Genomic DNA, 16,132 nt, shown 5'->3' with positions numbered 1-16,132 from the left:
AATTGTGCTCTGGCGGCGTGGCGGCAGCAGGAGGCCCCATTAGCTAAAGTGGTGCTTCAGGTTAAGAACAGTTTCAGGTTAAGAACGGACCTCCAGAACGAATTAAGTACTTAACCCGAGGTACCACTGTAATGGTATTGTCATGTTGTAGTTCACATGGCTGCCAATAAGCAGCCACACCAACTACAGCATGGTAACAGAACAGTTGGCAGACAGGCAGAGGAGTGAGCAAGCTTCGTAGGTGGAAAGCAGCCCGGGAGAGCTGTTTAATGGAAGAAAGAGATGTTTCAAAAGGCAGTTCTGCAAACTGCTCTGTAGAGCACCTCTGCTGCTCAGTTAAATGCAGCTGCATCGAGGTGTGCATCTTTTGTTCCTTTTGCTTTTTACAAATATGTAGAACTTTCCCATTTCCCCTCCCCCTCCATTCTTTAGGAGAATGGCTGCTGAGATTCATGGGATCCTGTGGGCCCACGGGAGGGCAGGAACAAGACATTTAAGACAATAGGCAGGCCTGGATTGAACAGGAAGCAACCAAGGAGTAGGCCTTGGGATGCGCCACCTAAGTCATCCACTTACTTGCTCCAACAAATAGAGCACAGCAAATAGTTTTCATTTATATGTTAAGCTGGCAGTACTGAACTGTTTCCAGGATTGCATTAACATTGTGGTTTTTTGACCTCCTGTAAAAAATTAAGGTGATTGTAATATTGGTACCCCATTAGTCACTAAACATGAAACTTTTAAGAATCAAACTTATGCTATTAGCAACAAAAGGGGGAACAGAATGCTTTAAGTAGCATGTTTTACATCTTCTGCATTGACTCATTTTTTCCCTAATCTTCTAGAATGTTCTGAACCTTTGTAGAATCATGTGGAGATGTCCAGACTTTCCTTCGTCCTTCCATTTTTCTCTAGGCTCCTAGAACGTTCTCAGCCAGATTTTATTGTGCAATTGTAAAAGGCTATTTATATCATTCTTAACAAATGGAGGAGAAGGTGCTGAAGTTGCTTCTCTCCGGAGGTGACATTTGGTCTTCGATCAGCCGTGACAATAGGACTTAAGATAGCCATAGAGAGAATGTGGGCTTGATGGTTAAATGCATGTCTTTTCCTTGGACCACACAACCCCTCCCCCCCCCAATCTACTCTGGTGGCTGAGATATTAGTACAGAATGAAGAACCTTTGTGTGCAGGCCTATGGCAGCCTGCCCTGGGGAGACGTCACACATGACATCAGCCAATGGGCCAGATTCAAGGATTTACCCCTCCACTTGTTGGCTGAGGAATGCACAGTCAAAGCAAGCAGCTCCATTTCCCCCCCTTGGCAAAGCATGACTAAGCCGCTTCTGGCGAACCACAGCAGTGCACGGAAACGCTGTTTACCTTCCCGCTGGAGCAGTACCTATTTATCTACTTGCACTTTTTGGTGTGCTTTCAAACTGATAGGTTGGCAGGAGCAGGGACCGAGCAACAGGAGTTCCCCCCGTCGCGGGGATTCGAACTGCAGACCTTCTGATCGGCAAGTCCTAGGCTCTGTGGTTTAACCCACAGCGCCACCCGTGTCCCTCCTTCTCCAAAAAAAACAGAGGCTCAAACAAGGAAGGGGCTTTCAGACAGCCCACTTGCCCTTGCTCCTGTTTGAGGCCTCAAACAGAGCTGTGCTTTGAAGTCCCAGCAACTGGAACTTCAAAGTGCAAAATCACCCAATGTCATAGTGATGTCAGGTGATTAATACCTGGACGGCCTTGCCTCTCTGTCAAACTCAGCCTGCCAAGGAGTGGAGAAATGACCATCTAGCCCACCAGTCAGAAAAGGTTCCCTACCCCTGCTTTAGTGCCAGCTGCCTACGTGTTTTAGGTCTTTTCTGAGTAATCATGAGGACCTGAATACAGTCTGTTTTAAAAACAAGGGCCAATGTAGTCAAGATTCTCCAGTATATAATAGGTTCTGCATTAGAAGCAATGCACCGTTATCTACAGTGCAATTATGGTGTTAAAAAAAAATACCCATGATATCAAAACATGGATAGGTTTGGCTGAATCAGGAAATGGTACTGAGACAGTGAGCATTCAAATGCTCTATTACATATTCTTTGTTTTTCATTTTATGCCTTTGGACGGTCAATGACTCTGATATTGGGAAAGAAAAAGTAGAAGTATTTGCATTATGTACAGATACAGAAAGGAAATGCAGTGCCCACACAAGCAAAGCAGGGAGCTTGTGTTATTCACTGCTCCAACTTAAAACCACAAATTTTTACTATGAATCATCCAGTAGACACTGGACTCTTTATTAACCTAAAAGCAAAGCTACAAGGAAGTTGTGCACGAGTAATTTGAACCATCCATGGAGTGGGTCGAGACTAAGTTAGTTGAACTTAGTTCCTGTTGAAACCAATGGGACTGAAGTTATGAATATCCTGCCCCACTGAATTTCAGTAGGATACAAACCCAACCAAGTTCATCTGGATCCACGCCTTTATTTCTTCCTGCTTTCTTCTTTCTAGGGCCACAGCGATGAATGATGCATAGGCTTTTAAAAACTGAATGATAAAGCTGTTTTGAGCAGCTGCTGCTGAAATCGGAGCATAGGTTCACCTAGCTGAGGACAGCCTACTCCCAACAAGCAATGGATCTTCAGGGTCACAGACAAAGGTCATGCTTAACCTTGCTCTTAAAAGATTCTTCAACTGGGTATGCTAAGACCAGGGGTGACTAACCTGTTGGCCCTCCAGATGTTGTTGGACTCTCATTCTCTTTAGCCCCAGCCAGTGGGGCCAGTGATCTGGGGGAAAGATGCAGGTGTTATGGTTTGGTGGTTCCTGGGTTTGGGGACTGGGTGACAGACTTCTTTCTGGAAGGTTTTGCCACCCCAGGTGCATAGTCTAGGTGTGCTCCTTGATTCCACCTTGTCATTGGAGGCCCAAGTAGCCACAGCGGCACAGTGCCCATTTTCTGCTCTGGCTTGTCTACCAGCTATGGCTATTCCTGAATAAGATTAGCTTAGCCAGAGTGTTCCATGCACCAGGAACATGGACAATTATAATGTGCTCTCTCTGCATAGGGCTGTCCTGTGGTACAGAATCCACCCCAAAATTGTTCTGGAAATAATTTTGTTTGTTTTTAAAGATGTGTAGCAAAATAACATTTTGGAATAAACATTTTGCCAGCACCACCACCATCATAATGGAGTCCAAGAACATATGGAGGCCCAGTGATTAGCCACTCCCGCAATACAGATTGAATGTAGGATTCTCTGAATGCAAAATATGTCCCTGATAGAATGGGAGGTAGCTAGATTGTTTAAATTCTGAGGATTTGTGTGATTTTGGTTGTATTTTGATTAATGGCCTATCACATCCACTGAATGCAAGATAGCCTCTGCTTACAAATTACAGTGGTACCTCGGGTTACATACACTTCAGGTTACATACACTTCAAGTTACAGACTCCGCTAACCCAGAAATAGTACCTCGGGTTAAGAACTTTGCTTCAGGATGAGAACAGAAATTGAGCTCCAGTGGCGCGGCGGCAGCAGGAGGCCCCATTAGCTAAAGTGGTGCTTCAGGTTAAGAACAGTTTCAGGTTAAGTACAGACCTCCGGAACGAATTAAGTACTTAACCTGAGGTACCACTGTACTAAGTCGGTGGGGCTCAAGCAGGAGACGGATAGTATGAAACCATGGGATGGGATGTCTATCTCTACATATTCCTGTAGTGTCTGGTTCATCCCTTACGGAATGATGGCATTATAACTGAGAACCATTCACAGAAATATAGACACAACAGGTAGGCTAATATCTGTTAAAGCATATATAATAGAATAATGATATCATTCAAAAAGTCTAATAGATTTATTTCTACTTTTTGGATGATATAATTATTCTATTATATATGCTTTAACAGTTATTAGCCTACCTGTTGTGTCTATATTTCTGTGATTGGCATTATAATTGAGGAGCTTTAGAAATGGAGAAATGGGGGGGGGGGGTCCTCTTTCTACGAATAAATACAAGCTGAGACAAAATCCTCCCAAGAAGATTGAGTTTAGGGTAGACTTGATGCTCCTGTCCAGCCGTCACTGTAAAGGCAATTGTCCTGCTTCCTCAGGAGTCTACTGCCTTGGGGGTGGTTGGTAAGAATGGTCTCCACATGCAGAGATCCAAAAGGGCAAGCAAAACTAAGGGCTTTACATTTTGTTTTTTAGAACATGGAAACAAAATTCTGTTTAACTCGTGTATCACAACGGAGGTGTCTTTTTGGCTGCGTGTATGCATCAGGTGTGTAAAAATAAACAACTTACCAAGGACATAATAGCATCCCCTGTATTTAATGCCTACCTTGTCAAGCAACTAGCTGGCCACAACATTCATGGGCTGCACTTGGTAGATTGTGAGTTGCAGAGGCCAGGTATAAATCAATTAGGAGGAAGCTGCTAGCCAGCTAAAAAGGTGCTCCTGCTGCCTTACAAACAAAGGTGGATCTTTGGTTGGAAGAAAAATAATAATGCATGAGCAGCCCCTAAAGCAGACAATAATTTTCCTGCAATTTTCCTCCCAGCGGCTTCATTGTGCTTTTTCCTTGACATATTTACAGTCATTACTTTGAAGCTTTCTGGTGCAAAGTCCATTTTACTACCTTCAGCCCTAAATTAAACGATGGGCTGGGCTCCCAAGGACAGCATAGGATCTGCCAGCTCTGAGTCTGCGCCACGGGGCCACCGTTTTTACTTTACACAGAGCACCAAAGAAGGGGTTGTGGGACACGTGAAGAATGTTCTGTTTCATCCCCCCCACTCCTTCCAGGTTAAGGGGGCATTACTGAGGGTGCCTTCCTTGGCACCCCCACCCACCCAATAAAAATATGGGCACTAGCACTGTTGGTAGGCTATTCATGCCACCAAGGGAATGAATCAAAGGGCACTGCAGAGAAGCAGCACTTTCATGGGGCTAACAGTCTCCATTTATTCCCAAGGTACTGACTGCGTCTGCCACCAGCAGCAGCATGTAACCAACATGGCTGGCCATGGAGAATTCTTGTCTGGTCCAGTGGCAATCCACACTGATTTAGGAATCCACGTTTTATAGAAGAGGACTGAAGGGAATGGGGATATCAACTTATACATTGCCTTTGGGGTGATTAGCAACAACGACAGCCATGTTCCAAATGCAGAAACCAAAACTTGAGAACCCAGACACGAGAAATTCTTCAACAGCCTAAGGGTTTGTGCCACATCAATTTAAACACAACATACACCAGTGATGTATTTCCAGAAAGCAGAGCTAAGGAAATATGAGCATGATGCATGTGACGAGAAGACAGTTTAGGCTGCATTGCATAGAATATAGCAAAAGTGCTCAGCATACTAAAATCCTATTGAAATCAAGTAAGGCTGCAGTCCACTCAGGGCTTATCCACAGTTGCCTTTTGCCCTGCTCATTCCAGGCATAGGTCTGTGCTTTAAAGATCTGTGTCTGAGCACTCTTGGGTTTGTGCTTTTTTTGTTCCAGAGCTTCCCCCAAGAAAACCCACTTGGCTCTTGTTTCCCGCAGATTGCTGTTTGCTCCGACTGAGCTTTCAAGAGTGAGTTTTCGCAGGGGACGCTCTGAAGCAAAAAAACCAAAAATAAAATAAAGGATGCAGAGCTTTAAAGCATGGACCATACCTGGAATGCGTGGAGGAAAGGCAAGTGCGGAATATATCTCATTCACTAGGAATATATCCCACTGAACTGAGTGGCACACACTTCAAAACGAACATGCATGTGGCCAGGCCTCAACTGCACACAGGGGTCTTTGGATCGCATAGGAATCTAGGAACATAAGAATCACAACTATTGCTTTGTGTGGATTAGCTGCTTCTGTTGTCTACGGCTATATTTGAGCTACAAGAGCACTCCTCTTATATGAATAAGGCAGGGGGAGGGCTCCAGTTCCTGTCGTCCCCACCCAGTAAGAGCAATGGTTGGGGATGACAGGAGTTGTAATCGACCAACATCTGGAAAGCCACAGGTTCCTTATCCCCACTGTAAGGCATGATTCCTGAAAACACCTCTGGATCACACCAGTGGAGACTTCTGACACCATGCCGCATGGAATGGTGGCAGTTTGTACAAGATGGACAAGTATTGCATGGGCCCAAATATAGATCTCCGGGGGCTTATTCTTTCAGCCACGCTGCTTGGCTGGTATGAACTTGTGCAAGGGAGCTTGCTTCTCTCCCAGAAACCCAGGCCCTGCTTGCAAGAAAGAAGGAGCCCAGGGTGGGGGCAATCACCGTAGAATGCTCCACCACTTTCCAAAGCAGACAGCCTCTGAAGTAGCCAAATTGTGCGTCTGAACGGAGCAGCCTTGGCCAACCTGGTGACCTGCTGGACTGAAACTCTCAGCGGCCAAGGCTGATGGGAGTTGTAGTTCAAGACATTAGCAGGGCACTGGGTTGGCCAAGGCTGGAACAGAGGGAGCCAACTTTTCTCCCCATTCTGCTGCGCTGCCTTTCAACTTACTGGGCTTCACTTTGGCAGAGGATCTTGGTTTGACCGGAACGAAAAGCAGAGTCAAGCTTTCTAAAGCTTTCCTTTGTTTCTAGCCAGTAACAGATATATTTGCGCAGAGCGATTTCTCTTCTCAACCAATCGGGGTTGGCAGCATTTTCCTGACGTAACAGGCACACTAGGAATAATACTTGCATCCCTCAGTCCTTTCCTTGGGGCAGAGGGAGGAAGGGAGGAGAAGGAAGGCAGCCCTGACTGCAGGATCTTTGGGTGTGGGCAGCAGGAAAGAGCCAGAGGTCAAAGGAAATGTGTCTACTATTTCTTTACTGGACACTCCTGCTAGTTTCATTTTAACATCTAAAGCGTCACCTTTCTAGGGGAAGCAAAAGGGTTGCAGTCTCTCCCCCCCCCCCCAGTCATGTCACTGCTATTAAATTAACCCTTTAGCTCAGCCAGACCTCATCCAAAACAGTCCTACGGACGTTGCCAAAGGACACCTCCCTCTGCGCAGATCCTGCTTCTGCATCTGAGGTCAACCTAGCTCAGTCCTGCTGGCCTGGGAGAGGTGGCCCTGTCTAAATAAGTCATGATGCTCTGTCCAGGAATCTTGAGTCCAGGCCAGTTCCTTGCAAAGACTAGGCCTGGGCGATATTACAGATCCTGACCAGCTCCACTTTGAGCACAGGTCGGCCGGTCCTGAACTTGAGTGCATTTGGCCTTTGAAGTAACACTTTGCGCATAACCACACACTCACTCACTCACTCTCACACACACACCCTCCTTCACGCATGCCTGCAAGCGCACATACACCCGCAACGGCAGGCATGACCTCATTTAGAACCTGGAAACGGTATTCTCTAAAAAGGATTGTCTTTGGAGAGTGTCCGCAACACAGCTCCTGCCCGGCGTTGCTGCCAAGGTGCCAGTTCCGCTTCTTGACCTCTTTTGCTGTGCACTGGGGGTCCCCCGGGCTTCCTTTGTGTCCTCCTCCTCCTCCCTCAAAGGAAGGCACAGCAGCTGCTCCTCTTCTTCTGAGACTCTATATAGTCGTGGATTTGGAACCGGGGCTCCTCTGGCTGCTTGACAGTTCGTTGCTTGAGCTCTCTGGAAGCGTAAGAGCAAAAAAAAACACCACTCAGGGGCTGTTTTCGCCGAAGGGTCCCTCCCTGCCCAGAGAAACAAGCAACTTGGCCTGTGGAAGCCTCACATCAGATAAGAACAAAGGGCAATGCCTTCCACTGAGCCAGACAATCGAGCTCAGACTTGAGACGCTCTCCAGGGTTTCAGACCAGCCCTACCTGGAGGTGCCAAGGATTGCACCTGCGACCTGGGCCACTGAGCTCGCAAGTCATCCCTTGATTTACGGATGTCAATGGCAGTCTAATGGGGCGACTGGCCACATCACTGGCACAGAGTATCACAAGGTGCTTCTGGTAGTGACATCACTGCTGTACCAAGGTATGTGTGTGTCTGTGTGTACAGGGAGGCAGCAGGGAGGTTGGGGTGGTTTGGGCACACCAGTGGAAGTGCAGGATTGGCTCCGCTGCTGTATCTACACCTCCCTGACCTTATCCCTGGTACCCAGCAGCGATGCTGTTGTTGGGAGGTCAGGTCTGCAGCAGTGCCCTGGCTGCTCCTGCTGTTTGGATATGCTAGACCAACCTTCCCCACCCCAACCTGGCTCCTAGCTCATGTCATTGGACTACAACTCCCATCATTCCTGGCCATCATTCACGTTGGCCATTCTGATGGGAGCTGGCGTCCAACAGCATCTGGGGTGCACCAGTCTGAGGAATGCTGCTCTAGACCACAGAAATGAATGCCAGCTCAGTCCACTTGGCCAACATATTGTGATAGGAATTTTGAGGTCTTAGATATATGGTAATGTTCATAAGTGTACCAACCAAGCATGTACATAGATCAGCACGACCTGGAACCATTTTGATTCCTAAACTGAGCAAATGTTTTCTCTGCAAGGTCAAAGTGGGAAACCTCTCATTGTCTCTTTCCTCACAAATCCTGTCTTAAGGGTATGTCTGTGTTTGAATAGGGTGTGAGCCTGTGACCTGGCCCAGGAACTAAGTATTTATCATTACAGAAGACTGGCCGGGCTCCCCAGGCAATCCAGTCAAGTAACCTGCCAGACAGGAGATAAACAACGACAGGAGAAAAACAACATTCAAATTTCTGTTTTAAGACCGCCTTTTCTGTGATGTATGTATGATGTTTCTGGGGGTGGTCTTGATCTACAGGGTGGCAATTTCAAAAGTCTTTATAAGGCCTTGCGCGCCATTTTTCTTGGTTCCTCCTCTCTCCTGCGGGTGAGGGGAGCACCCTGTTGCAACAGATCAATAAAGATCAGGCTTACTAGCTGCTTTGCTTCTCAATATTCTCTGGTTGGCCTCTGTTATTCTCTCCTACCAATAGGGAGGGGACGCGAGTGGCGCTGTGGGTAAAACCTCAGTGCCTAGGACTTGCCAATCATATGGTCGGCAGTTCGAATCCCCGCGGCGGGGTGAGCTCCCGTCGTTCGGTCCCAGCTCCTGCCCACCTAGCAGTTCGAAAGCACTCTTAAGTGCAAGTAGATAAATAGGGACCGCTTTATAGCGTGAAGGTAAATGGCGTTTCTGTGTGCTGCGCTGGTGCTGGCTCGCCAGCTGCAGCTTCGTCACGCTGGCCACGTGACCCGGAAGTGTCCTCGGACGGCGCCGGCTCACGGCCTCTTGAGCGAGATGAGCACGCAACCCCAGAGTCGGACACGACTGGCCCGTATGGGCAGGGGTACCTTTACTTTTACCTTTACCAATAGGGAACCTATGTAAGGACTCTATATGGGCTCTTGGATACCCCATAGGGGAAAAGGGCAATTTTTGTTTACAACAACATCTCATGGCAGAACGTGATAATCTGATAGCAAGGTGGTCTGTTTCTCTCTTATTGCTACCTGCTAATTCCAGGAAGCAGAAGCAAATGGACTACAGCCTGTTACTCACTTTGCAATGGCCAGAAACGCCAGCTCCACGTTCATGCCAGTCTTCGCACTGGTCTCCATGAAAGGCACTCCATATTCCTGAGGAGAAAGTGGATAAATATTGAGGAGATCTTGCAAGCAAACCTGGTAAATCCTTGCCGTGGAGAATTCCACCCCCCGCCCTTTTATTTAATTCAATATTGTATCCCGCTTCCCCAGCAACTCAATGGTAGCAACTACAGAATTAAAAGCTAGCAAACGTTAACAGACGCTATAGCCATATCGGCAACACACTAGTATATAAAGGCAAACGAACAAATTCGTCACACAGTTAACTCGATCCAAACATAGTGATTCAAAATATCAGAAATGATTGAACACCAGCCCTTTGCCAGCTGCCATGCTCTGTCTGGGAAGGGGCTTCTTCAGCCAGTGCAGCAGTTGCACACTCCCAAGCAGCGAGATATTTCTTATTGTTTACTCTCGGCTTCTTTTCACCCTCAATGAGAGAAATCAGTCACTTCTATGTTGTTTCTGGAGGGAAGGGGAGGCAAGGGAACCTTGGAGTCTACCCCCCCCCAACTTTCACCTTAAGGGGTGTGGGTGTGTTTGGAAATATCGCATTTGAGGGAACTGTCTCTTTAAGAAGGTGGCTCAGCACCACAGGGTCCACACCAGCAGTCCAGTCCGAGGCACAAGTGGTTCTTGCATTAGTTCACTCACCCTGGCTAATGATTCCCCATCTTCTGTTCTTATCACTCTCTCGCTGCTCACATCAGCCTGCCAACAAAAGGGAAGATATTCAAGAAGAGATAGGATCAGAAGAGTCGCCAACAGATCAAACCTCTAGGAAACGGGCTGCTCCTTGGGATCTTTTGATGGGAAGTACCCAGGTCTGCCCTCCTGGTGGATTCTATTATTTGGATAAATCAATAAATGGCAGTTGGACATGGCCACCCCAGAAGAGTAGTGACTTCTTCACCTGAGTAGGTCTTACTTCCAACAGAAGTGTCCTCTCTGATCTTATTATCTATGGCTTTGATATACTAGACCGCCTCCCTCCCTGCAGAAACAATACAATAAGCTAGTATTACTCCAACTTGGGTTCCCCAACTATTGTTGGACTATAACTCCCATCATCCCTAGCGGCTGGGGATGATGGGAGTTGTAGTCCAACATCAGCCGGAGACCCCGGTTTGAGAAACAATGCTAAGCACGGCAGCAGCAGCCCAAGGAGGCTTTTTCTCATGCCATTGAAGTACGGGTTAGGTCCAGTGAGCAGAGACAATTACACAGATCCCTGCCGCCCAGAGGGACAGGAGGGAAAGAAATCTAGGAATAACTCATGTGACCAGCCCAGCACACATAGTTCTTGTGGCAAGGGGAGAAGCCACTGGAAGGGGCTCCTGGGCTGTTGCTGCTGCAATATCTGGGAGGAGTGGCTTGGCTGGGAGATGTGCCGCTGTGGACCTGACCTCTTGGCAGTGGTGTCATTGCTGGGTACAGGGATGGTGTGGGGCAGGGTGGTGGCAAAGTCAGCATGGTGGAGATGAGAGCCCAGTGCTCCTGCTGGTGCATCCAAACTTCCTGCTTCCCTGACTCCACACCGTCCTGGTACCCGATAGTGATGCTGCTGCCGGGAGGCCAGGTGTGTGGTCCACTGACATCTGGCAAGCCCGCCTGACATGCAAAGGCTTGCCTAGTGCTGACTCCGCCAACAGAGGGCGATGCTGACATGAGGGCAGATGCTTCTGCTTGTTTTGAAAGGTAACAGGTGCACTTCTGTGAAAAATTAACCGATAATGATAAAACTGATTTATGTCTGCAGCACACGAGCACCTCGGCTACGTGACACACAATATGCCCAGAGTCATTTTCGGATTGTGCCTTTGCAGAGATGGAATCCATATAGTCAGACATAGGATTTCTGCGGAACTTTGGATGTCCGTATGTTCCTTAGTGTCTTTCAGATAAAGTGAGTGATGGCCTGCTGAATAGCCATTGGTAGACGCCTCCAGTGTTGGGCGCCCTCTGCTGGTTGGTCTTGGCCAGGAAGTTTCCAAGGCCAATAGAATGCATACAAACACAACAGTAACTACACGCAAAGGTGTCTTATGTATGTTAAACAGTATTCCATTTCTTGTTTCCCCTCCTCTCTGTACTTAATTGCATGCTTTAACCTCGTCATAAAGGGAGCTTCTGTACCCAATCCATCATCATCATCACAATTAAAATTTGTATACCTGTAGATCTCAGAGCAATAAAATTGCAATATAAAAAGCACAAAATACATAATGAAATTAAAAACAAAGATGACCCAATAATCCCCGCCCCCATTCCACAACACATTTTAAAAGGTCATTATATTAAAAAGGGCACTAAAATATCAGCCATTTTCTATCTGTTGGTTATTCCATCTAACAACCCCTCTTTATCTAATGGATTCAGGAATGTTACGTTTCGCAAATACACTTTTAAGTGCAATGCACAAAATAATTTTGGCATGCTATCATGTGGTTTGTTGTTCCTGCGGTGATTCTTCCACCTGCCCTGAAATCACCCTCTGTTTGCTTAACAAGGAATACAGGCGGCAGAGCTACAATGTCTTCCAGAAGCACTTCTAAGTGAGAACAGGTTTATGAATGCCAGTGGCAGCAATCTAACTGGAGCTGTCCCCTCTTTCAAGAAAGAAAAGGGTGATAGTTCGAAGACCTTTTCCCTCCCGTATGACACTGACCAGCATCAAAGATAAGCAAAATAAATAATAACGTTAATTTCTATACCACCCTTCACCTAAGGGTGATATAGTTTACAATATAAAAACAAAAAATGCACAGTTGGGTGATTTAAAACAGTCTCCACCATCCAGCTGTCCTAAATCTGTTTTGGACCACAACTGCCATCAGTTCCACATCAGCTCTACTTCCCAGCAGTCTCTCTTCATTCCACATAATAAAAATTCCCGAAAGTATCTCAATCCTTGCTCAAAATCCAGAGCCATCTTGCATGCATCTTGGTGCTGTATACATCTGGGCTCTGCACAGAAGCATGGCAGGGCCTGCATTTCACAGCCTTTTGGCCCCCACTGCTTAGAAAATTGAGTTTGGGTGTGTGTTTGTTTTTGGTGCTGTGCCGATAGCTGCCAATTTAAGATGCCGCTTGATGCATCAAATAATAATAATAATGATTTTTTTTTAATTATTTCTACCCCGCCCATCTGGCTGGGCTTCCCCAGCCACTCTGGGCAGCTTCCAACAGAACACTAAAATACAATAATCTATTAAACATTAAAAGATTCCCAAAACAGGGCTGCCTTCAGATGTCTTCTAAAAGTCTGATAGTTGTTTTTCTCTTTGACATCTGGTGGGAGTGCGTTCCACAGGGCGGGTGCCACTACCGAGAAGGCCCTCTGCCTGGTTCCCTGTAGCTTGGCTTCTCTCAGGGAACCGCCAGAAGGCCCTCGGTGCTGGACCTCAGTGTCTGGGCAGAACAATGGGGCATTCACCACAACAACTTGTGCTAAATGCTACAGGGCTCTTTTATTCTTCATCTCTTACTGGATTAGATACAGAAATCCAATCACACCTCTGCCACTGAGGCTGCTGGGAAGAGCAAACACAGAGCAAGGAATGGCGGCAGAAAGGCTCCCAGTGCATGTGGAAGAAAGGAGACTCTTCACGGTGCTTAAGAAAAGCGAGCGCTGGAGGGAGTTATCAAAAAGCAAGAGGTGCCAGGATAAAGAATTCCTCCAATTATGTGCCGACCACAGAAGAAGACTGTGCAAAGCATGCTAGGAGGAGATAGCTCAGAGTCAAGGGGAAAAAAAGGGGGAACTATTTGCAAAGCAAGAGCAGGTCTACATCACCTGTCAGGAAATGACACGCACCTTGTTGCCTAGTAACATAATGACCACATCCTTTTGGGCATATTCGTGTATCTCTGTAAGCCAGGCCTGTAAGAGGGGGTGGGGCAAGGGAAAGAGGGAGAAGAGAGAAAGTTTAGTGTGGTGTGTCATGTCGTGAGGCAAAGCACTGCGTTCAATGAATGAGAGCTGGAGGGAAACGAGACATGGGGCAATGGGAGTTCCATGGGGCCTTTGACATAATATCAACAGGCCACACACCCCTCACCACGGTCTATACAAAATAAAAAAAAATCCTTCCAGTAGCACCTTAAAAAGTAAAGGTAAAGGGACCCCTGACCATTAGGTCCAGTCGTGGCCGACTCTGGGGTTGCGGCACTCATCTCACTTTATTGGTCAAGGGAGCTGGCGTACAGCTTCTGGGTCATGTGGCCAGCATGACTAAGCTGCTTCTGGCGAACCAGAGCAGCGCACGGAAACGCCGTTTACCTTTCCGCCGGAGCGGTACTTATTTATCTACTTGGACTTTGACGTGCTTTCAAACTGTTAGGTTGGCAGGAGCAGGGACTGAGCAACGGGAGCTCACCCCGTCGCAGGGATTCGAACCGTCGACCTTCTGATCAGCAAGTCCTAGGCTCTGTGGTTTAACCCACAGCGCCACCCGCATCCCAGTACCACCTTAGATATCTGAAGAAGTGTGTATGCACACGAAAGCTCATACCAGTAACAAACCTAGTTGGTCTCTAAGGTGCTACTGGAAGGAATTTTTTTATTTTGTTTTGACTACAGCAGACCAACACAGCTACCTACCTGTAACTAGAACCATGGTCTAGAGTTTCTTAAGTGGCTGGACCACCATCATGATAAGTGGATTTAGGCTGCAATTCCATAATTGCTTACCTGGGAGTAAGCCCCATGAAACTCAGTGGGGCTTGCTTCTGATTAGACATGCATAGCTTGCACTGTTAAGCCTTTATTTTAGTCCCCTGTCTGGACCACGCAGACAGATGTGTTGAGGGAGGAGGGCTTTGCTTAAAGGAGTGGGGCAAAGTAAGGTTGCCCTCAATGGCATTCCTTCATCCTAACCAATACATACAAGGGTAGTAAAGCCAATGCCATACTGTCCTATCTTACATTGTAAGACCAAGCTTGGATTTAGCCCCACCGGTGACTCCTAAGTCAAGGGGGAGGCATCTCTAGCTCACAGGCCCACCAAGGGTTCAAATTTGGCTCGCAAAGCAATTTCAAGCCACACCCCCCTGCCCCACAGCTGTCATCATGTGGCTGCAATGCACAATATGGAGCCTATTGTCCGTTGGTAGGGGAAAGCAGGTAGAGGCAAAGCCTGCCGAGTTGGCTCCATGAATGAGCTCCATGCAGGGAAAACCCTAACACACCTTATGCCTGGGCTGCATGCGGTGCTTTGAAGTCCCAAAACGGGGACTTCAAAGCACCCAATCACCTGCCGTAAGGCGATTTGACCCATGATGCTGGGATCTGATAAGGATCTGGCCCATGGAGCCAAAAAGGTCCCCCACCCTCCTGCCTGAATCCCTATACCCCACCTTCAAGCAACTCTAAGTATGGGTAACAGAAACAAATGCATATCTTTCCACTGCTTGCCCCACTCTCCTTTCTCCTGTCCTCCTTCTTCAACTCCCCTATATAAAATTGAGACTGCAAGCTCCCCAATCAAGTTCCTAAAGAATTACCAGCTTTTCAACTGCAGCTATGCTTTGCTCAGCCCTTTGATGTGCAGGTGATAAAGTTTTATCTCCTCGCTGTGAAAAGCTCCTGTTGTTTTCTGCACATCAAACTGTGGGGCTGATACAAAAGCAGCCCAGGCTGGGATTTCCCTTTCCATTTCTGGCTAGCTGGCAACCCTGAGCTCTTATCTTGATGCTTTGGTGAGCAGAGGAAGGTCTGGGCAAGTCGGGATAAGCAAGGGCTGTGGGATCATAATACTTTAGCACCGGATCACGTGGTTCAAATGCAGACGTTAAACACCCACCCGGATATTATCAAAGGACATTTTGCTGGTGATGTCATAGAGGAGGAGGAGTGCTGCAAGACAAAAAGAAAAACGTTTGTTTCCTTCTCCCTAAATGATCATGTTTTATTCCAAGTCAAACCACTGGTCCGTGTACCCCAGTATATTATATTCATTTTATAAATTTATACACCGCTTCCCTGTAAAAAGGACCTCAAAGTAGTTCACAGACAGACTCTGGGGACAGTGAACCTGCCACCCTCCAGATGTTGTCAGACTCCAGCTTCCATGAACCCCTGTCAGTGTAGCCAATCGGTCGGGTGTGATGGGGGCTGAACTCAAGGACTGTTTCCCCACTCCTTTTTTATAATAATTTTTATTAGTTTTGAATTACAGTCCAATAATTGCCTCATTATAACAATGCCAAACGATAATACAATTACTAATACCAATCACTCATATACCAAATTATATAATTTAGGTGTGTCCCATCCCCTGCCCCGGTGTACTAGAATTGATGGTTTGGTGATTTTCTTTATTTCTGTGTTCCAAAAGCTTATTAATTTCTTTTTTAAAAAAATAATTTTTATTGATTTTCTTCTCTCATAACAATTATTCAATATCATCATTGAACATCCATTTTCTCCTTTCCCCCCTCCCTGTTGACTACCCCCAACTTCCATTTCTGGTTTGTTACATCAAATGTTACATTCTGCTGTTTATCCAAAAGCTTATTAATTTTAATTACACTCCACTCAAGGTAACAATCCCTTCTACAACAACTGCAATATGAACAACTTCCATTCGTATTGACACA

General features: G+C 46.7%; 1 protein-coding gene across 4 annotated transcripts in view; it reads right to left on the bottom strand.

Annotated features, from left to right (window-relative positions):
• Positions 1-16,132, bottom strand: part of RAB37 (RAB37, member RAS oncogene family) — an 81,659-nt gene that overhangs the window by 950 nt on the left and 64,577 nt on the right. For 3 of the 4 annotated variants that reach the window (XM_080994065.1, XM_080994064.1, XM_080994063.1), the window contains 5 exons: positions 15,337-15,389; positions 13,350-13,415; positions 10,187-10,243; positions 9,486-9,562; positions 2,078-7,596 (listed from right to left, as the gene is read on the bottom strand). In XM_080994065.1, coding sequence (XP_080850191.1) covers positions 7,491-7,596; positions 9,486-9,562; positions 10,187-10,243; positions 13,350-13,415; positions 15,337-15,389 — 359 coding nt within the window. In that variant the 3' untranslated portion in view covers positions 2,078-7,490. Of the gene's footprint in view, positions 1-124; positions 7,597-9,485; positions 9,563-10,186; positions 10,244-13,349; positions 13,416-15,336; positions 15,390-16,132 lie in introns of those variants that run through there. The other variant, XM_080994066.1, reaches the window with a different exon arrangement.

The sequence above is a fragment of the Podarcis pityusensis genome (assembly GCF_964106645.2).
Source record: "Podarcis pityusensis genome assembly, chromosome: 2".
Lineage (NCBI taxonomy): Eukaryota > Metazoa > Chordata > Lepidosauria > Squamata > Lacertidae > Podarcis > Podarcis pityusensis.
This window is presented reverse-complemented; position numbering and strand designations above follow the sequence as displayed.